Source organism: Oncorhynchus clarkii, unplaced genomic scaffold (assembly GCF_045791955.1).
Source record: "Oncorhynchus clarkii lewisi isolate Uvic-CL-2024 unplaced genomic scaffold, UVic_Ocla_1.0 unplaced_contig_10532_pilon_pilon, whole genome shotgun sequence".
Taxonomy (NCBI): Eukaryota; Metazoa; Chordata; class Actinopteri; order Salmoniformes; family Salmonidae; genus Oncorhynchus; species Oncorhynchus clarkii.
The window spans coordinates 23086-45000 of NW_027261121.1; the positions used below are offsets into that span (position 1 = coordinate 23086).

The 21915-nt window shown below is 40.6% G+C and overlaps 1 protein-coding gene across 2 annotated transcripts in view; it reads left to right on the forward strand.

Moving 5' to 3' along the window:
- The window catches only part of LOC139404958 (pleckstrin homology domain-containing family G member 4B-like), a 58431-nt gene that overhangs the window by 19898 nt on the left and 16618 nt on the right, over positions 1–21915 (forward strand). For both annotated transcript variants that reach the window (XM_071147511.1, XM_071147510.1), the window contains 12 exons: positions 949–1152; positions 1919–2042; positions 2790–2883; positions 11516–11605; positions 13634–13750; positions 15634–15732; positions 16358–16500; positions 17467–17605; positions 17891–18013; positions 18130–18294; positions 19143–19318; positions 21693–21915. The exon at positions 21693–21915 is cut by the window's right edge and continues 719 nt beyond it. In XM_071147511.1, coding sequence (XP_071003612.1) covers positions 949–1152; positions 1919–2042; positions 2790–2883; positions 11516–11605; positions 13634–13750; positions 15634–15732; positions 16358–16500; positions 17467–17605; positions 17891–18013; positions 18130–18294; positions 19143–19318; positions 21693–21915 — 1697 coding nt within the window. The remainder of the gene's footprint in view (positions 1–948; positions 1153–1918; positions 2043–2789; positions 2884–11515; positions 11606–13633; positions 13751–15633; positions 15733–16357; positions 16501–17466; positions 17606–17890; positions 18014–18129; positions 18295–19142; positions 19319–21692) is intronic.

A 21915-nucleotide genomic window follows, 5' to 3' on the forward strand; every position in this document is an offset into this window, starting at 1 on the left:
TGGCACTCCAGGCAGACTAAAGCAAATGCTAAAAGTATTTGAAAGATTTCAGTTAGTATTTGAACCCAGGCCTGGTATCAGTGAGTCAGACGGAACACCTGGTCTCTGCAGTGACTCAGTCTGGAAGAGCAGTCCCTGATTATACATCCCCCCTCTCTATTTCGCTTTCTCTCTCTCCCTCTCTCTCTCTCTCTTTCTCTCTCTCTTCCTCTCTCTCTCTCTCCCTCTCTCTCTCGCTCCTCTCTCTCTCTCTCCCTCTCTCTCTCTTTCTCTCTCTCTTCCTCTCTCTCTCCCTCTCTCTCTCTCTCGCTCCTCTCTCTCTCTCTCTCTCTCTCTCTCGCTCTCTCTCTCCTCTCTCCCTCTCTCCCTCTCTCTCTTCCTCTCTCTCTTCATCTCTCTCTCGCTCTCCCTCTCTCTCACTCCTCACCCTCTCTCCTCTCTCTCTCGCTCTCGCTCTCTCCCTCTCGCTCTCTCCCCCTCTCGCTCTCTTACTCTCTCTCCTCTCGCTCTCTCTCTCTCTCGATCCCTCCCTTCCTTCCCTCATTCCCTTCTCTCCCTCTATCTATCTACCCCTGTAGGTGTTTTTTAAAACCTTTTTCTGGTTGATTCCTAATTAAAGTAGGTTGAATGATGTTTATAGTGGTTTTAGGTTTATGATGTAAGAGATGTACACATTGAGGTGAAATGATGACCTCTTTCTGTGGTCATTTTGTTGAACAATAAATAGAGTGATTATAATGAATCGGTATTCAGACAGGGATTTTTATTCCACAGTTTGAACAATAGACACTAACATCAGCACAGGTGCTGAACTTATACCATTTTTAACATCAGCATACTGTCTGAAATTATACAATTTTTAACAGCAGCATACTGTCTGAAATTATAAAATTTTTAACATCGGCATACTGTCTGAAATGATAGAATTTTTGTCTTGGTTCTCTTTAGCGATCCATGAAGGTGGCACCAGCACTAACCCCATGCGGCACAGTCAGGATGGAGCACAGTCACACCATCACCCCCCCAAACCTTCTAATGAAGTCCTCATCCAGCTGGCCCCAGCCCCAGGGTCACCCCCTAACTGTCACCTCCCCAACCTGGTGTCAGAGGTCAACCCAGAACTACTGGCCTCTGGGGCCATCATCTTACCTGGTAGGTGACACACACTTACCTGGTAGGTGACACACACACACACACACTGGCCTCTGGTGCCATCATACTGTATGAAGTGTTTACTCCCATGTGACATATGAAGTGTTTACTCCCATGTGACATATGAAGTGTTTACTCCCATGTGACATATGAAATGTTTACTCCCATGTGACATATGAAGTGTTTACTCCCATGTGACATATGAAATGTTTACTCCCATGTGACATATGAAATGTTCACTCCCATGTGACATATGAAGTGTTTACTCCCATGTGACATATGAAGTGTTTACTCCCATGTGACATATGAAGTGTTTACTCCCATGTGACATATGAAGTGTTTACTCCCATGTGACATATGAAGTGTTTACTCCCATGTGACACATGAAGCTTGGGGCGCATGTTCTCAGTAGGAGTGGGAATGTTCTATGTAGAATAATAGGAGCCTATTAAATGACTTAGACTGGATCAGATGTGTGTAAGAGGAGATGCCATCCTGAACTAAAGCAGTATGTTGAGCTGTGCTGTGGGGCCTGGGATGACGACAAACACTTAACAACAGACAGGTCACTTTCTCTACGTCCCAAATAGCAACCTACAGTATTCCCTTTGTAGTGCACTACTTTTGAACAGGGCCCACAGGACTTTGGTCAAAATGTAGCGCACTACTTTATATAGAGATTAGGGTACCATTTGGGAAGCACCCATAAGGTCTACTTGACTATGAGTGAGCGCTGACCCCCCCCCCCCCCCCCCCTCTCTTCCAGGTAACAGAGACCTCAGCGGGCGGGCGGTGCTGCAGGTGTGCACGCGGGGGAGGGTGTGGGCTGGGGAGAGCTGCACGGCCAAAGACCTCACCTGTCTCCTGGGTTACTACTATTCAACACTCAGGTCAGTCAGTCAACCAGCCGCACTCCGGTTTCATCTGCTGAAACCCCGTCCAGGCTTTAGTTACTAGATGGTGTTCCTTTTAAGGGGGCATTCTGGGATTCAAACAATAACAAAGTAGGCACCTCAACACTTTTTGGGAAACAGCTGAGAAATGGGTCTGGAGCCACTAGTATAGTACTGTAGTAATGTGGTAGTATAGTACTATAGTAATGCTATAGCATAGTACTGTAGTAATGTTTAGTATAGTACTGTAGCAATGTTATAGTATAGTACTGTAGTAATGATATAGTATAGTACTGTAGTAATGTTATAGTATTGTACTGTAGTAATGTTATAGTATAGTACTATAGTAATGTTATAGTATAGTACTATAGTAATGTTATAGCATAGTACTGTAGCAATGTTATAGCATAGTACTGTAGTAATGATATAGTATAGTACTGTAGTAATGTTATAGTATTGTACTGTAGTAATGTTATAGTATAGTACTATAGTAATGTTATAGTATAGTACTGTTGTAATGCTTTAGTATAGTACTATAGTAATGTTATAGTATAGCGTAACCACTCTCATAATGGGGCTATACATATATATATTATTTAACCCTTATTTTACCAGGTCATTTGACTGAGAACACATTCTGATGTACAGCAACAACCTGTGGAATAGTTACAGGGGAGAGGAGAGATGACGCAAGGACTAACCAATTCACAAGATCACCCTGATGGGTTTTGTTTCTGGTTTCAGGAGCGAGAGGCGTGACCAAGGCCTTACGGTGCTAGTGGACACCAGGAGACAGCAGCCCAGTCCTGCTCTGTTCTCATCTCTGTCTGGACTGCAGGTGAGAGCTTTCTAATGACAATAATATTACCTGCATCCCGAATGGAACCCTATTCTATCTACAGTGTAGTGCACTACTTTTGACCATAGGACCCATAGGGCTCTGGTCAAAAGTAGTGCACTATAATATAGGGATTAACATGCTATTTGGGACTCAATCATCTCTGTCTGAACTCCAGGTATGAGCTTTCAACGGAAAATAACATGTCATCACAACCACGTCCCACATGACCGATCCTCAGGCGGCTTCTTTACGTCCTCTGATTCTTAACAATGTTTTCATGGTGTTAAGAAATGTTATTTCACTGTCACTACACTCTAGTATAGTACAATAGCAATGTTATAGTATAGTACCGCAGTAATGTTATAGTATAGTACCGTAGTAATGTTATAGTATAGTACTGCAGTAATGCCATAGTATAGTACTGTGGTCATGTTGTAGTATAGTACTGCAGTAATGTTATAGTATAGTACTGCAGCAATGTTATAGTATAGTACTGTAGTGATGTTATAGCATGGTACTGTGGTAATGTTGTAGTATAGTATGGCAGAAATTATAGTATAGTACTGTAGTGATGTTATAGCATGGTACTGTAGTCATGTTGTAGTATAGTATGGCAGAAATTATAGTATAGTACTGCAGAAATGTTATAGTATAGTACTGTAGTGATGTTATAGCATGGTACTGTGGTAATGTTGTAGTATAGTATGGCAGAAATTATAGTATAGTACTGCAGAAATTTTATAGTATAGTACTGCGGTAATGATATAGTATAGTACTGCGGTAATGATATAGTATAGTACTATAGTAATGTTATAGTTTAGTACCGCAGCAATGTCGTAGTATAGTACTGCAGTAATGTTATGGTATAGTACTGCAGTAATGAGATAGTGTAGTACTGCGGTAATGATATAGTATAGTATCACAGTAATGTTATAGTATAGTACTGTAGTAATGGTATGGTATAGTACTGCAGTAATGTTAAAGTATAGTACTGTGGTAATGAGATAGTATAGTACTGCAGTAATGTTATAGTATAGTACTGTGGTAATGTTAAAGTATAGTGCTGCAGTAATGTATAATGTATATATGTATAATGTATAGTAATGTATAGTACTGCAGTCATGTTAAAGTATAGTATTGTAGTAATGTTGTAGTATAGTACTATGGCAATGTTCTTGTACAGTACTATAGCAATGCTCTAGTATAGTACTATAGTAATGGTCGAATGTTCTAGTATAGTACTGTAGTAATGCTATAGCATTAGTACTATAGGAATTTTTATTTTATTTTTTTATTTTACCTTTATTTAACCAGGCAAGTCAGTTAAGAACAAATTCTTATTTTCAATGACGGCCTGGGAACAGTGGGTTAACTGCCTGTTCAGGGGCAGAACGACAGATTTCTACCTTGTCAGCTCGGGGGTTTGAACTCGCAACCTTCCGGTTACTAGTCCAACGCTCTAACCACTAGGCTACCCTGCCGCCCCTATGTTATAGTATAATACTATAGTAATTTTATAGTGTAGTACTATAGTAATGGCATGGTATAGTACTATAGTAATGTTATAGGATAGTACTATAGTAATGTTATAGTGTAGTACTATAGTAATGCTATGGTATAGTACTATAGTAATGTTATAGTATAGTACTATAGTAATGTTATAGTATAGTAATGTGGTAATGTTATAGTATAGTACTGTGGTAATGTTATAGTATAGTACTATAGTATTGTTATAGTATAGTACTATGAAAATGTTATAGTATAGCACTATAGTAATGTTATAGTGTAGTACTATAGTAATGATATGGTATAGTACTATAGTAATGTTATAGTATAGTACTATAGTAATGTTATAGTATAGTACTATAGTAATGGTATAGTATAGTACTATAGTAATGTTATAGTATAGTACTATACTAATGGTATGGTACAGTACTATAGTAATGTTATAGTACAGTACTATAGTAATGTTATAGTATAGTACTATAGTACTGTTATAGTATAGTACTATAGTAATGTTATAGTATAGTACTATAGTAATGTTATAGTATAGTACTATATTAATGTTATAGTATAGTACTATAGTACTGTTATAGTATAATACTATAGTAATGGTATGGTACAGTACTATCATAATGTTATAGTATAGTACTATAGTGCCGGTATAGTATAGTACTATAGTAATGTTATGGTATAGTACTATAGTAATGTAATGTTATAGTATAGTACTATAGTAATGTTATAGTATAGTACTATAGTAATGTTATAGTATAGTACTATAGTAATGTTATAGCATAGTGCTATAGCAATGTTATAGTATAGTACTATAGTAATGTAATGTTATAGTATAGTACTATAGTAATGTTATAGTATAGTACTATAGTAATGTTATGGTATAGTACTATAGTAATGTACTGTTATAGTATAGTACTATAGTAATGTTATAGTATAGTACTGTAGTTGGCACAGCACATATTTCTTCTTTACTCTTGTTTTTCTGTCCCTTTCTTGGTCTGGAGAAGGTTGATTTCTGGAGAAGGTTGATTTCTGGAGAAGGTTGATTTCTGGAGAGGCACTTTGATTTCTGTGTAGTGACTTGGTCCATCACATTTCACATGCAGAAAGGCTGGGCTTCAGGGCTAGTGGGGAAGACCTGTTCTTACTTGTCTGTTCACACACACACACAGACATGCACATACTCCTTTGCCAAAAAAGCACTTGTCAAATGTGCGGTTTTACATGTAAGAAAACTCCAATGTTTGTAAAAAAAGTAAATGTAAACAAACACTGTGTAGCCTCAAAACATGGTTACAACTATTTGGCATCATAGGTGGTCAGTCTTTGCATCCATAGCATAGTCTATGGATTTGAGAGTGGTTGCATTTCTCCAGACCCATCCCTCAACTTTTTACTGTGGCGGTGAGAACACTGTTAGTGATTAAATTAAAGATGGCCGCTTTAAGCACATTTCATAGAGTTATAGTGTTATTATGTGGTGCAGTCCTTCAGTTAGAGTTACTTTAGAAGCAAAACTTCTGAAGTTGAGAACATAATTATTAGTATTCCAAACAAAAAGAATGATGTTGAAAACAAAACTAAAACCCCAAGGTATTGATGGCAAAACTAAAACCCCAAGGTATTGATGACAAAACTAAAACCCCAAGGTATTGATGTCAAAACTAAAACCCCAAGGTATTGATGACAAAACTAAAACCCCAAGGTATTGATGACAAAACTAAAACCCCAAGGTATTGATGACAAAACTAAAACCCCAAGGTATTGATGACAAAACTAAAACCCCAAGGTATTGATGACAAAACTAAAACCCCAAGGTATTGATGACAAAACTAAAACCCCAAGGTATTGATGTCAAAACTAAAACTCCAAGGTATTGATGACAAAACTAAAACCCCAAGGTATTGATGACAAAACTAAAACCCCAAGGTATTGATGACAAAACTAAAACCTCAAGGTATTCATGTCAAAACTAAAACCCCAAGGTATTGATGACAAAACTAAAACCCCAAGGTATTGATGGCAAAACTAAAACCCCAAGGTATTGATGACAAAACTAAAACCCCAAGGTATTGATGACAAAACTAAAACTCCAAGGTATTGATGACAAAACTAAAACCCCAAGGTATTGATGACAAAACTAAAACCCCAAGGTATTGATGACAAAACTAAAACCCCAAGGTATTGATGACAAAACTAAAACCCCAAGGTATTGATGACAAAACTAAAACCCCAAGGTATTGATGACAAAACTAAAACCCCAAGGTATTGATGACAAAACTAAAACCCCAAGGTATTGATGACAAAACTAAAACCCCAAGGTATTGATGACAAAACTAAAACCCCAAGGTATTGATGACAAAACTAAAACCCCAAGGTATTGATGACAAAACTAAAACCCCAAGGTATTGATGTCAAAACTAAAACTCCAAGGTATTGATGACAAAACTAAAACCCCAAGGTATTGATGACAAAACTAAAACCCCAAGGTATTGATGACAAAACTAAAACCCCAAGGTATTCATGTCAAAACTAAAACCCCAAGGTATTGATGACAAAACTAAAACCCCAAGGTATTGATGGCAAAACTAAAACCCCAAGGTATTGATGACAAAACTAAAACCCCAAGGTATTGATGACAAAACTAAAACTCCAAGGTATTGATGACAAAACTAAAACCCCAAGGTATTGATGACAAAACTAAAACCCCAAGGTATTGATGACAAAACTAAAACCCCAAGGTATTGATGACAAAACTAAAACCCCAAGGTATTGATGACAAAACTAAAACCCCAAGGTATTGATGACAAAACTAAAACCCCAAGGTATTGATGACAAAACTAAAACCCCAAGGTATTGATGACAAAACTAAAACCCCAAGGTATTGATGACAAAACTAAAACTCCAAGGTATTGATGACAAAACTAAAACCCCAAGGTATTGATGACAAAACTAAAACCCCAAGGTATTGATGGCAAAACTAAAACTCCAAGGTATTGATGGCAAAACTAAAACTCCAAGGTATTGATGACAAAACTAAAACCCCAAGGTATTGATGGCAAAACTAAAACCCCAAGGTATTGATGACAAAACTAAAACTCCAAGGTATTGATGACAAAACTAAAACCCCAAGGTATTGATGGCAAAACTAAAACCCCAAGGTATTGATGACAAAACTAAAACCCCAAGGTATTGATGGCAAAACTAAAACCCCAAGGTATTGATGACAAAACTAAAACCCCAAGGTATTGATGACAAAACTAAAACCCCAAGGTATTGATGACAAAACTAAAACCCCAAGGTATTGATGACAAAACTAAAACCCCAAGGTATTGATGTCAAAACTAAAACTCCAAGGTATTGATGACAAAACTAAAACCCCAAGGTATTGATGACAAAACTAAAACCCCAAGGTATTGATGACAAAACTAAAACCCCAAGGTATTCATGTCAAAACTAAAACCCCAAGGTATTGATGACAAAACTAAAACCCCAAGGTATTGATGGCAAAACTAAAACCCCAAGGTATTGATGACAAAACTAAAACCCCAAGGTATTGATGACAAAACTAAAACTCCAAGGTATTGATGACAAAACTAAAACCCCAAGGTATTGATGACAAAACTAAAACCCCAAGGTATTGATGACAAAACTAAAACCCCAAGGTATTGATGACAAAACTAAAACCCCAAGGTATTGATGACAAAACTAAAACCCCAAGGTATTGATGACAAAACTAAAACCCCAAGGTATTGATGACAAAACTAAAACCCCAAGGTATTGATGACAAAACTAAAACCCCAAGGTATTGATGACAAAACTAAAACTCCAAGGTATTGATGACAAAACTAAAACCCCAAGGTATTGATGACAAAACTAAAACCCCAAGGTATTGATGGCAAAACTAAAACTCCAAGGTATTGATGGCAAAACTAAAACTCCAAGGTATTGATGACAAAACTAAAACCCCAAGGTATTGATGGCAAAACTAAAACCCCAAGGTATTGATGACAAAACTAAAACTCCAAGGTATTGATGACAAAACTAAAACCCCAAGGTATTGATGGCAAAACTAAAACCCCAAGGTATTGATGACAAAACTAAAACCCCAAGGTATTGATGGCAAAACTAAAACCCCAAGGTATTGATGACAAAACTAAAACTCCAAGGTATTGATGGCAAAACTAAAACCCCAAGGTATTGATGACAAAACTAAAACCCCAAGGTATTGATGACAAAACTAAAACCCCAAGGTATTGATGACAAAACTAAAACTCCAAGGTATTGATGGCAAAACTAAAACCCCAAGGTATTGATGGCAAAACTAAAACCCCAAGGTATTGATGACAAAACTAAAACTCCAAGGTATTGATGGCAAAACTAAAACCCCAAGGTATTGATGGCAAAACTAAAACCCCAAGGTATTGATGACAAAACTAAAACCCCAAGGTATTGATGACAAAACTTAAACTCCAAGGTATTGATGACAAAACTAAAACTCCAAGGTATTGATGACAAAACTAAAACCCCAAGGTATTGATGACAAAACTAAAACCCCAAGGTATTGATGACAAAACTAAAACCCCAAGGTATTGATGACAAAACTAAAACCCCAAGGTATTGATGACAAAACTAAAACCCCAAGGTATTGATGACAAAACTAAAACCCCAAGGTATTGATGACAAAACTAAAACTCCAAGGTATTGATGACAAAACTAAAACCCCAAGGTATTGATGACAAAACTAAAACCCCAAGGTATTGATGGCAAAACTAAAACTCCAAGGTATTGATGGCAAAACTAAAACTCCAAGGTATTGATGACAAAACTAAAACCCCAAGGTATTGATGGCAAAACTAAAACCCCAAGGTATTGATGACAAAACTAAAACTCCAAGGTATTGATGACAAAACTAAAACCCCAAGGTATTGATGGCAAAACTAAAACCCCAAGGTATTGATGACAAAACTAAAACCCCAAGGTATTGATGGCAAAACTAAAACCCCAAGGTATTGATGACAAAACTAAAACTCCAAGGTATTGATGGCAAAACTAAAACCCCAAGGTATTGATGACAAAACTAAAACCCCAAGGTATTGATGGCAAAACTAAAACCCCAAGGTATTGACGACAAAACTAAATATTGCAAGGAAATAATGTTTAAACGTGAGAGCAAATTATTTGTAAATGAAATCAATTTTTTTTTGCAGTGAAACATTTGTTATGATAATGCAATTCAGTAAAACACCTCCCTCTTTCAATGCCATGTTCCCTCTCTTTCCTTATGTTACCCTGGCCTCTCCTTATGTTAACCTGGCCTCTCTTATGTTAACCTGGCCTCTCCTTATGTTACCCTGACCTCTCCTTATGTTACCCTGGCCTCTCCTTATGTTACCCTGACCTCTCCTTATGTTATCCTGGCCTCACCTGGCCTCTCCTTATGTTACCCTGGCCTCTCTTATGTTACCCTGGCCTCTCCTTATGTTATCCTGGCCTCACCTGGCCTCTCCTTATGTTACCCTGGCCTCTCCTTATGTTATCCTGGCCTCACCTGGCCTCTCCTTATGTTACCCTGGCCTCTCCTTATGTTAACCTGGCCTCTCCTTATGTTACCCTGGCCTCTCCTTATGTTAACCTGGCCTCTCCTTATGTTACCCTGGCCTCTCCTTATGTTACCCTGGCCTCTCCTTATGTTACCCTGGCCTCTCCTTATGTTACCCTGGCCTCTCCTTATGTTACCCTGGCATCTCCTTATGTTACCCTGACCTCTCCTTATGTTACCCTGGCCTCTCCTTATGTTACCCTGGCCTCTCCTTATGTTACCCTGGCCTCTCCTTATGTTACCCTGGTCTCTCCTGGCCTCTCCTTATGTTACCCTGACCTCTCCTTATGTTACCCTGGCCTCTCCTTATGTTACCCTGACCTCTCCTTATGTTACCCTGGCCTCTCCTTATGTTACCCTGGCCTCTCCTTAAGTGACCCTGACCTCTCCTTATGTTAACCTGGCCTATCCTTATGTTACCCTGGTCTCTCCTGACCTCACCTTATGTTACCCTGGCCTCTCCTTATGTTACCCTGACCTCTCCTTATGTTACCCTGGCCTCTCCTTATGTTACCCTGGCCTCTCCTTATGTTACCCTGGCCTCTCCTTAAGTGACCCTGACCTCTCCTTATGTTAACCTGGCCTCTCCTTATGTTACCCTGACCTCTCCTTATGTTACCCTGGCCTCTCCTTATGTTACCCTGGCCTCTCCTTATGTTACCCTGGCCTCTCCTTATGTTACCCTGGCCTCTCCTTATGTTACCCTGGCCTCTCATTATGTTGCCCTGGCCTTTTCCTTTCTTTGCCTTGTCACCAGCTACAGGTTTTGTCCCATTCATTGTAGCAGTCCTGCTCGGTCCCTGGGCGTAGTTGGAAGTGGTGAAAAGTAATCCTGTGGAAAAGAGTTCAAACACATTTTTTTCACGTGATTTGTTCACACGTGCGTTCTGAAAACCACTTGTTTTTTTCACAGGATTTTTTAAAAATTTGTTTTTTTTTTTGTAAGGGCGCACACACACACACACACACACACACACACACACACACACACACACACACAAATACACACACACACAAATACACACACACACACACACACACACACACACACACACAAATACACACACACACACACACACACACACACACACACACACACATACACACACACACACACAAATACACACACACACACACACACACACACACACACACACAAATACACACACACACACACACACACACACACACACACACACATACACACACACACACACACACACACACACAAATACACACACACACACACACACACACACACACACACACACACACACACACACACACACACACACACACACACACACACACACACACACACACACACACACACACAAATACACACATGTACACATACAGTACACACACGGATGGTCCGCCAGCATCCAGCCTGCACACAACAGGCACATGAAGAGTTGTGATTTGATAATGATGATATATTGTGGTGTTTTCGTTCATGTAGCGCCCCCCTCCCAATAATGTACATGTCAATTTGTGTTGCTTTTCCCCCAGGCTTTATCACCAAATGCACTTTCCTCCGTCCTGCTACTTGTGGACAAGGAGACAACTATCAAGCCTGAAAGAGACGTTACTACTGTACAGGTAAAGTATTAAATAATGACCCATTTGCTGTGATATTTGCATTGAGCGTTCTTGTCTAATTCAAGACTTCAAATCACATATCTTGGGAGTATTTCTTACATGCCTACGGCAACCAGAATCCTAACATTTTCCACACGCAGTGATTAACACAATGTAACATCAGGAAGGATACAGCATTATCACAGGCGCCTCCTAGTCTATTCAGATACACCGAGGCTATTGTGTTGAGTCGTCGCTAGCAGCCTGTTAATGTCAGGTCCTTGACCTGAGTATGAGTCTGAGTGAGGCAGTACGTGTGTGTGCGTGTGTGTGTGTTTAGCGTGTAGCGTGTCAGGTCATGGTGTGTTGTTGAGAGCTGGGGTATCTGTGCTATGTAGGTTTGCGTGAAGCTGCATGTCTGACTGTGGAAAATGTAATCATCTCTTCATCACCAGCCTACCTACCTACCTACCACACACACACACACACACACACAGTCTGTCCCACTGAAAACATACTGAAAACACCCACAACATCCATCACACAGACAGACACATCTAATGAGATCAGGGTTTAGGTCCAACATCCATCACACAGACAGACACATCTAATGAGATCAGGGTTTAGGTCCAACATCCATCACACAGACAGACACATCTAATGAGATCAGGGTTTAGGTCCAACATCCATCACACAGACAGACACATCTAATGAGATCAGGGTTTAGGTCCAACATCCATCACACAGCCAGACACATCTAATGAGATCAGGGTTTAGGTCCAACATCCATCACACAGACAGACACATCTAATGAGATCAGGGTTTAGGTCCAACATCCATCACACAGACAGACACATCTAATGAGATCAGGGTTTAGGTCCAACATCCATCACACAGACAGACACATCTAATGAGATCAGGGTTTAGGTCCAACATCCATCACACAGACAGACACATCTAATGAGATCAGGGTTTAGGTCCAACATCCATCACACAGACAGACACATCTAATGAGATCAGGGTTTAGGTCCAACATCCATCACACAGACAGACACATCTAATGAGATCAGGGTTTAGGTCCAACATCCATCACACAGCCAGACACATCTAATGAGATCAGGGTTTAGGTCCAACATCCATCACACAGACAGACACATCTAATGAGATCAGGGTTTAGGTCCAACATCCATCACACAGCCAGACACATCTAATGAGATCAGGGTTTAGGTCCAACATCCATCACACAGCCAGACACATCTAATGAGATCAGGGTTTAGGTCCAACATCCATCACACAGACAGACACATCTAATGAGATCAGGGTTTTAGGTCCAACATCCATCACACAGACAGACACATCTAATGAGATCAGGGTTTAGGTCCAACATCCATCACACAGACAGACACATCTAATGAGATCAGGGTTTAGGTCCAACATCCATCACACAGCCAGACACATCTAATGAGATCAGGGTTTAGGTCCAACATCCATCACACAGACAGACACATCTAATGAGATCAGGGTTTAGGTCCAACATCCATCACACAGACAGACACATCTAATGAGATCAGGGTTTAGGTCCAACGTTGAGTTAAGTGATTATCTCTGGAATTCCTCCAGGTTTCTACAGTAGAGCTCAACACGTCTCTTCCTATTGAAACTACATGACACGTGGATAAAAGGATGTGATTGGTTAGTTGTCTTGATGAAACCTGCAACATAGCGATGTATATTACAGATCATTCTGTCTCTCATTATGATTTTTCTTAGTTACATTTCTTTACTTACATCATCAAGGTTACCTGTCATTTTATATTATATAGTAGATGGTCGCTTTTGGATTGGTGGAAGTTATATCTGATATCTGTAGCAAGGTACGATGTGAGAGCTTTAGTTTCCTTATTGGAAAAGCATTGAAGATAATTGATATTGGAATAGGAATTTCAGTTTACTTCCTGAGTCGACTGGAATTGACTCCAACCCTGTTACTCACAGGCCCCACCCTGGTGGGGAGTTACAGTGAGCATGTGTCCCTCTGTCCCCATGCAGACGGAGCTCCTGACGTCCCTGAAGGCTCTGTTGAAGCACATAGACTCCAGTCAGCTCACTAGAGACCTGGACGGAACATTCCCTTACGACCACGATCACTGGGTCGCCTTCAGACAGGTAGGGATCACATCACCACGGTTACAGTTGTCTCAAATGGCACCCTGTTAGCTATGCAGTGCACTGCGTTTGACCAGGGCCCACAGGTCTCTGGTCAAAAGTAATGCACTTTATACAACAGGTGGGTCTAATCCTGGATGCTGATTGGTTAAAATCGCATTCCAGACGGTGTCTATTCCACAAGTTACCCCCGGCTAAATCTATAAAGTTAAAATGCCTATTTACTCTGTTCCATCTGACTGCTGAATCCACTGTCTCATCTACCCAGCCAGGTAATTTATAAACTTGATCTCCACTATAAAAAGCATCTAGACATCATCTACCATTTATTTTAGACTAACATTTAGTTTTCAACAGCAGAGATTTATATAAACCTTTATGTCTGTCTCTCTGACATTTGCAACTGTTTCAATATTCAAATTCGATCTCCAGCTGTCCCATAGTAATGAAGGAGTCAGGACCAGACAGACAGACAGACAGACAGACAGACAGACAGACAGACAGACAGACAGACAGACAGACAGACTAACACTAACACCACCCGCGCCAATATATCCTCCAATCACCGGCTTCAAGGTCATTATCACTTAAATGGTCTGGTATTCCCTGATCTCAACACTATCTCTCTCTCTCTCTCTCTCTCTCTCTCTCTTTCGCTCTCTCTGCCCTCTCTCATCTCTCTCTCTCTCTCTCTCTCTGTCCCTCGCTCTCTCTCTCGCTCTCTTTCGCTCTCTCTGCTCTCTCTCATTCTCTCTCTCTCTTATTCTCTCTCTTGCTCTCTCTCCAATTTTCTCTCTCTCATTCTATCTCTCTCATTCTCTCTCTCTCACACTCTCTCATTCTCTCTCTCACACTCTCTCACTCTCTCTCTCTCATTCTCTCTCTCTCTCTGCTCTCTCATTTGCTCTCTCTCATTCTCTCTCTCTCTCTTTCTCTCTCTTGCTCTCTCTCTCATTCTCTCTCTCTCATTCTCTCTCTCTCGCTCTCTCTCTCATTCTCTCTCTCTCACACTCTCATTCACTCTCGCTCTCTCTCGCTTTCTCGCTCTCTCTCGTTCTCTCTCGCTTTCTCGCTCTCTCTCGTTCTCTCTCGCTCTCTCTCGTTCTCTCTCGCTCTCTCTCTCTCATTCTATCTCTCTCTCTCTCATTCTATCTCTCTCTCTCTCTCTCTCACTCTCTCTCTCATTCCCTCTCTCTCTCTCGCCTTCTCTCTCATTCTCTCTCGCTCTCTCATTCTCTCTCACTCTCTCTCATTCCCTCTCTCTCTCTCTCTCTCGCTCTCTCTCTCGCTCTCTTTCGCTCTCTTTCGCTCTCTCTGCCCTCTCTCATTCTCTCTCATTCTCTCTCTCTGTCCCTCGCTCTCTCTCTCGCTCTCTTTCGCTCTCTCTGCCCTCTCTCATTCTCTCTCTCTCTTATTCTCTCTCTTGCTCTCTCTCTCTTTCTCGCTCTCTTTCTCATTCTCTCTCTCTCACACTCTCCCACTCTCTCTCTCTTTCTCTCTCTCTCTCTCATTCCCTTTCGCTCTCTCTCTCACTCTCTCTCACTCTCTCTCATTCTCTCTCTCTCACACTCTCATTCTCTCTCACTCTCTCTCGCTTTCTCGCCCTCTCTCGTTCTGTCTCGCTCTCTCTCTCATTCTCTCTCTCTCTCTCATTCCCCTCTCTCTCTCTCTCTCTCTCTCTCTCTCTCTCGCTCTCTCTCTCATTCTCTCTCGCTCTCTCATTCTCTCTCATTCCCTCTCTCATTCCCTCTCTCTCTCTCTCTCATTCTCTCTCTCTCTCTCTCTCTCTCTCTCTCTCTCATTCCCTCTCTCTCTCGTTCTCTCTCGCTCTCTCTCTCTCTCTCTCTCTCTCTCTCTATCTCTCTCTTCATCCCTTCTGTTAGAAAATTGAGCCGTTTGCCAGCAGTTGCAGCGTGGCTCTCTCCTCCCTCCAATCTTCTATCTCTACGTTGAGCAGCACCAGCAACCTGGACAGCACCAAGGTGTGTGTGTGTTTGTGTGTGTGTGTGTGTGTGTGTGTGTGTGTGTGTGTGTGTGTGTGTGTGTGTGTGTGTGTGTGTGTGTGTGTAGTCTAGTAGTTAGAGTGTTGGGTCAGTAAGTGACAGGTTGCTAGTTTGAATCCCTGTGCCGACAAGGTGAAAGCTATCTGCCCTTGAACAAGGCACTTAACCCTAATTGCTCCTGGGTCGTCGTCAATAATGGCTGATCCCTAGCCGTGACCCCACTCTCCGAGGGTGCCTCAGGGGGAGTGGGATACATGGCAGCAGTTCCTGGCCATAACTAAAGCTCGTGGTGTGTGTGTGTAACACCGTGGTGTGTGTGTGTGTAACACTGTGGTGTGTGTGTGTGTGTGTGTGTGTGTGTGTAACACCGTGGTGTGTGTGTGTAACACCGTGGTGTGTGTGTGTGTGTGTGTGTGTGTGTGTGTGTGTGTGTGTGTGTGTGTGTGTGTGTGTGTGTGTGTGTGTGTGTGTGTGTGTGTGTGTGTGTGTAACACCGTGGTGTGTGTGTGTGTGTGTGTGTCACACCGTGGTGTGTGTGTGTGTGTAACACTGTGGTGTGTGTGTGTGTGTGTAACACTGTGGTGCGTGTGTGTGTCTGGTTCAGGAGGTATCTGAGGTGCTGGAGCAGCAGAGGTCTCTGATGAAGTGTGTGTTGGAGGACACCCGTCTGAACAGACTGAGGCTGGAGGGAGGAACAGTCCTGGCCCGGATCAGGAAGGACGAGGCCTGTGAGAATGACAACTACAGGTACTGCTGGGAGAGGGTCTGCATAACCAGAACTTACTATTGGATCAGATGTAGTGCACTATATAGGGAAGAGTGTGCCAAATGTAGTGCACTATATAGGGAAGAGTGTGCCAAATGTAGTGCACTATATAGAGAAGAGTGTGCCAAATGTAGTGCACTATATAGGGAAGAGTGTGCCAAATGTAGTGCACTATATAGGGAAGAGTGTGCCAAATGTAGTGCACTATATAGGGAAGAGTGTGCCAAATGTAGTGCACTATATAGGGAAGAGTGTGCCAAATGTAGTGCACTATATAGGGAAGAGTGTGCCAAATGTAGTGCACTATATAGGGAAGAGTGTGCCAAATGTAGTGCACTATATAGGGAAGAGTGTGCCAAATATAGTGCACTATATAGGGAAGAGTGTGCCAAATGTAGTGCACTATATAGGGAATAGTGTGCCAAATGTAGTGCACTATATAGGGAAGAGTGTGCCAAATGTAGTGCACTATATAGGGTAGAGTGTGCCAAATGTAGTGCACTATATAGGGGCAGGCAGCCTAGTGGTTAGAGCGTTGGACTAGTAACCGGAAGGTTGCAAGTTCAAATCCCCGAGCTGACATGGTACAAATCTGTCGTTCTGCCCCTGAACAGGCAGTTAACCCACAGTTCCTAGGCTGTCATTGTATATAAGAATTTGTTCTTAACTGACTTGCCTAGTTAAATAAAGGTAAAATAAAAAAATAAAAAAATATAGGGAATATAATAATATAATATATAGTGTGCCATTTGAGACACATCAGAGTTCTATCCAAAGATCAGAATGTTGGCCGTATTGAACCTCTGTAGAGATCATGTATAACTTTATGAAGCATTCAGACAGTGGTGCTCAACACAAACATATATCGTTATGGTCACTGATGATAAATCTATTACCCATCACCACCATTCGTTGCCAACCTACTGTTGTCCTTGCTGTCCGTCCAGGGATGCAGTGGACATGGTGAATGTCCTTTATAACCAGGTGGATGAGGAGGTCCATAAACTGGTGATCCTCTCCAACAAGTCCCTGAAACAGCTGGAGAGTCTGCTGGAGGTCCGCAGGTTTGAGGAACAGACGGAGCAGGTGGGATTTTCACTTCAGTCAGACTGATGGCTTGTCTTTGGGCATTTCATTCTGTCGTTCTGATTTCACTTCAGTCAGACTGATGGCTTGTCTTTGGGCATTTCATTCTGTCGTTTTGATTGTGCTTACATACGTTGAAGTCCTTTCTAACTTGATCTACTAATGTCTAATAAGCTGCTAGTAATTATGATAATGTGAGCTACAGTGGCCCTGATTCTAAAGTATTGGATGTTAGCGTATTATACAAAAGCCTTACATCCCATCTCCTTCCGTCTCTCCCTCCAGATCAAAGTATGGTTCAGTGTGGAAGGAGAGAAGCACCTCACTGCCCTGGACTCTCTTCCTCTCTCTCTGGTTACGGTCAAAGACATGAGGCAGAGTTTGGAACAGTTCTTTGAGGAGTCAGTTGTAAGTTTAAACATGGTACATTTCTTCCTGACTTGTTGTTTTCTGCTTTGAAAACTGCTTCTAAGACTCGTATAAACTCCATTTCCCATGATCCTCTTCTCTCTGTCCACGTACAGCAGCAGCAGAAGCAGGGTTTACTGCTGGTCAGGCAGTCAGGGGAGTCTCTGCCCAGCTCGGCCTTGCTGGACTTCAAACAGCACCTGGGATCCATCCTGGGCAGAGTGGAGAGGAGGAAGAACCAGCTAGATATCCTCACCAACCTCTACGTGTTCTACGGCTCGGTAAAGACAGACCCAGGATCATTTCCCATTCTTCATTTATTTATCAAGCAAGAGAGATTGAGGAAAAAGGATGTGATGAGGTGTCTTAGGCTGCATCCCAAATGGCGCTATGAATCCTGGTCAAATAGGGAATAGGGAGCCACTTATGACACAGAATACTGTAAGGGTTGATCCTCCTTACTATGCTGCTGTGTTTGAACCTTGACCTATTGATAGATACAATAGATACATATTTTATACATTATATCAATCATATACACTGAGTGTACAAAACATTAAGAACACCTTCCTAATATTGAGTTGCATCCCCCCTTTTGCCCTCAGAACAGCCTCAGTTCATCAGGGCATGGACTCTACAAGGTGTCGAAAGCGTTCCACAGGGATGCTGGCCCATGTTGACTCCAATGTTTCCCACAGTTGTGGCAAGTTGGCTGGATGTCCTTTGGTTGGTGGTCTCTCCTTGATACACTGGAATCTGTTGAGCATGAAAACCCCAGCAGTGTTACAGTTCATGACGTAAACCGGGGGGCCTGACACCTACTACCACATCCCGTTCAAAGGCACTTATAAATATGTTGTCTTGCCCATTCACGCTCTGAATGGAACACATACACAATCCATGTCTCAATTGTCTCAAGGCTTAAAAATCATACTTTAACCAGGTCTCCTCCCCTTCATCTCCACTGATTGACGTGGATTTAACAAAGTGACATAAATAAGGGATCATAGATTTCACCTGGATTCACCTGGTCAGTCTGGGTCATTGAAAGAGCAGGTGTTCCTAATGTTTTGTCCACTCAGTGTCTGTTCTGATTCTATTTCTACGTACTATCCGTCCTGTCCTGCAGGCTAACCAGTGGATGGAGCACTGCCAGGACTACCTCCGGCAGCTGAACCTGGAGAGCAGTGGTGTGAGCCTCCCTCCTGCGGTACTTGAGATCCTCCAGGACTATCAGATGGAGGCCTCCACGTTCTCCCTGGACAACTTCAGCTCCCTCAATGATATGGTCCTGTCCTTGGACAGGTATACCGCCTGCTGTAAGATAGGCTGGGGAAGGATAGGGTGGGGTAGGGTTGGGTAGGGTAGGGTAGGATAGGAAAGAGTAGGATGGGGTAGGAAAGAGTAAGATGGGGTAGGATAGGGTATGATAGGAAAGAGTAGTACAGAATAGGAAAGAGTAGGATAGGGTAGCATAGGAAAGAGTAGATTAGGATAGGGTAGTTAGGAAAGAGTAGGATAGGAAAGGAAAGAGTATGATAGCTTCAGCAACAGCTCCGCGTTCTCCCTGGACAACTTCAGCTCCCTCAATGATATGGTCCTGTCCTTGGACAGGTATACCGCCTGCTGTAAGATAGGTTGGGGTAGGATAGGGTAGGGTAGGATGGGGTAGGATAGGAAAAAGTAGGATAGGGTAGGTTAGGAAAGGAAAGAGTATGATAGCTTCAGCAACAGCTCCACGTTCTCCCTGGACAACTTCAGCTCCCTCAATGATATGGTCCTGTCCTTGGACAGGTATACCGCCTGCTGTAAGATAGGTTGGGGTAGGATAGGGTAGGGTAGGATGGGGTAGGATAGGAAAAAGTAGGATAGGGCAGGTTAGGAAAGGAAAGAGTATGATAGCTTCAGCAACAGCTAATGCAGATCCAAATAAGGTCCTACATCCTAATAGTAATAGTAAACTAATAGCTATATTTTTGTTAATTTCATTGTGAAAAGTTCAGTTAAGTTTTCTGCATCATATTGGCCGCCTTTTTGTCTTTTTTTGGATTCCACTTGCCATTGCTGTTTTAGGAATAGAAAACAATGTGGTTTCATAGAAGGACACAAATCAAAACCTCTTGAACCACGGCCGGCTCATTAGGCAGGATTAGGCAGTCGCCTATTGCGGCAGATTGACAAGGACTGCATTTTCTGAGCTATTATGTCATAGTTATTATTAGTATTATGTCATAGTTATTATTATTATTATGTCATAGTTATTATTATTATTATGTCATAGTTATTATTATTATGTCATAGTTATTATTATTATTATGTCATAGTAATTATTATTATTATGTCATAGTTATTATTATTAGACCGTAGTTACCATAAATGTATTATTATGTCATAGTTATTATTATTATTATTATTATGTCATAGTTATTATTATTATTATTATTATTATTATGTCATAGTTATTATTATTATTATGTCATCGTTATTATTATTAGACAGTAGTTACCATAGTATTATTATTATGTCATAGTTATTATTATTATTATTATGTCATAGTTATTATTATTAGACAGTAGTTACCATAGTTATTCTTATTATGTCATAGTTATTATTACTATTATGTCATAGTTATTATTATTATTATTATGTCATAGTTATTATTATTAGACAGTAGTTACCATAGTTATTATTATTATGTCATAGTTATTATTACTATTATGTCATAGTTATTATTATTATTATTATGTCATAGTTATTATTACTATTATGTCATAGTTATTATTATTATTATTATGTCATAGTTATTATTACTATTATGTCATAGTTATTATTATTATTATGTCATAGTTATTATTATTAGACAGTAGTTACCATAGTTGTTATTATTATGTCATAGTTATTATTATTATTATTCTGTCATAGTTATTATTATTAGACAGTAGTTACCATAGGCATTATTATTATGTCATAGTTATTATTATTATTATGTCATAGTTATTATTATTAATCCGTAGTTACCATATTATTATTATGTCATAGTTATTATTATTATGTCATAGTTATTATTATTAGACAGTAGTTACCATATTATTATTATGTCATAGTTATTATTATTAGACAGTAGTTACCATATTATTATTATGTCATAGTTATTATTATTAGACAGTAGTTACCATATTATTATTATGTCATAGTTATTATTATTATTATGTCATAGTTATTATTATTATTACGCCATATTTATTATTATTATTGTTATTTCATAGTTATTATTATTATGTCATAGTTATTATTATTATTATGTCATATGTATTATTATTATTGTTATTTCATAGTTATTATTATTATTATGTCATAGTTATTATTATTATGTCATAGTTATTATTATTATTATTTCATAGTTATTATTATTAGACTGTAGTTGCCATATTATTATTGCTACTAAGTATTATTTGTTTGTTGTTTTTATTTCAAATAATAAATAAGTCATTTAGGGGGCTTTTTTCACTTTGGGGTGCAGTTTCCCCAAAGTACAGATCTAGGATCAGCTTCCCCTCCCCCAATCCTAACCTTCATCATTAGTAGGGGAAATGAAAAACTTACCCCAGATGAGTGTCTTGGGGTAACTACACACTACACCCGTTTTTTCCACTGACCTTGTCTATCTCCCTCTGGCCAGCCCCCGGCAGACCCATCAGTGGAACGTCCTGTGGACCAAGTGTCAACAGACCAAGAACCAGCTGGAGGAAACCCTGGCCCAGGCCACAGCAGCAGTTACTGCAGCCTCTGACGCTGCAGCCTCTGACTCTGCAGCCTCTAACTCTGCAGCCTCTAACTCTGCAGCCTCTACCTCTGCAGCCTCTGACTCTGCAGCCTCTGACTCTGCAGCCTCTAACTCTGCA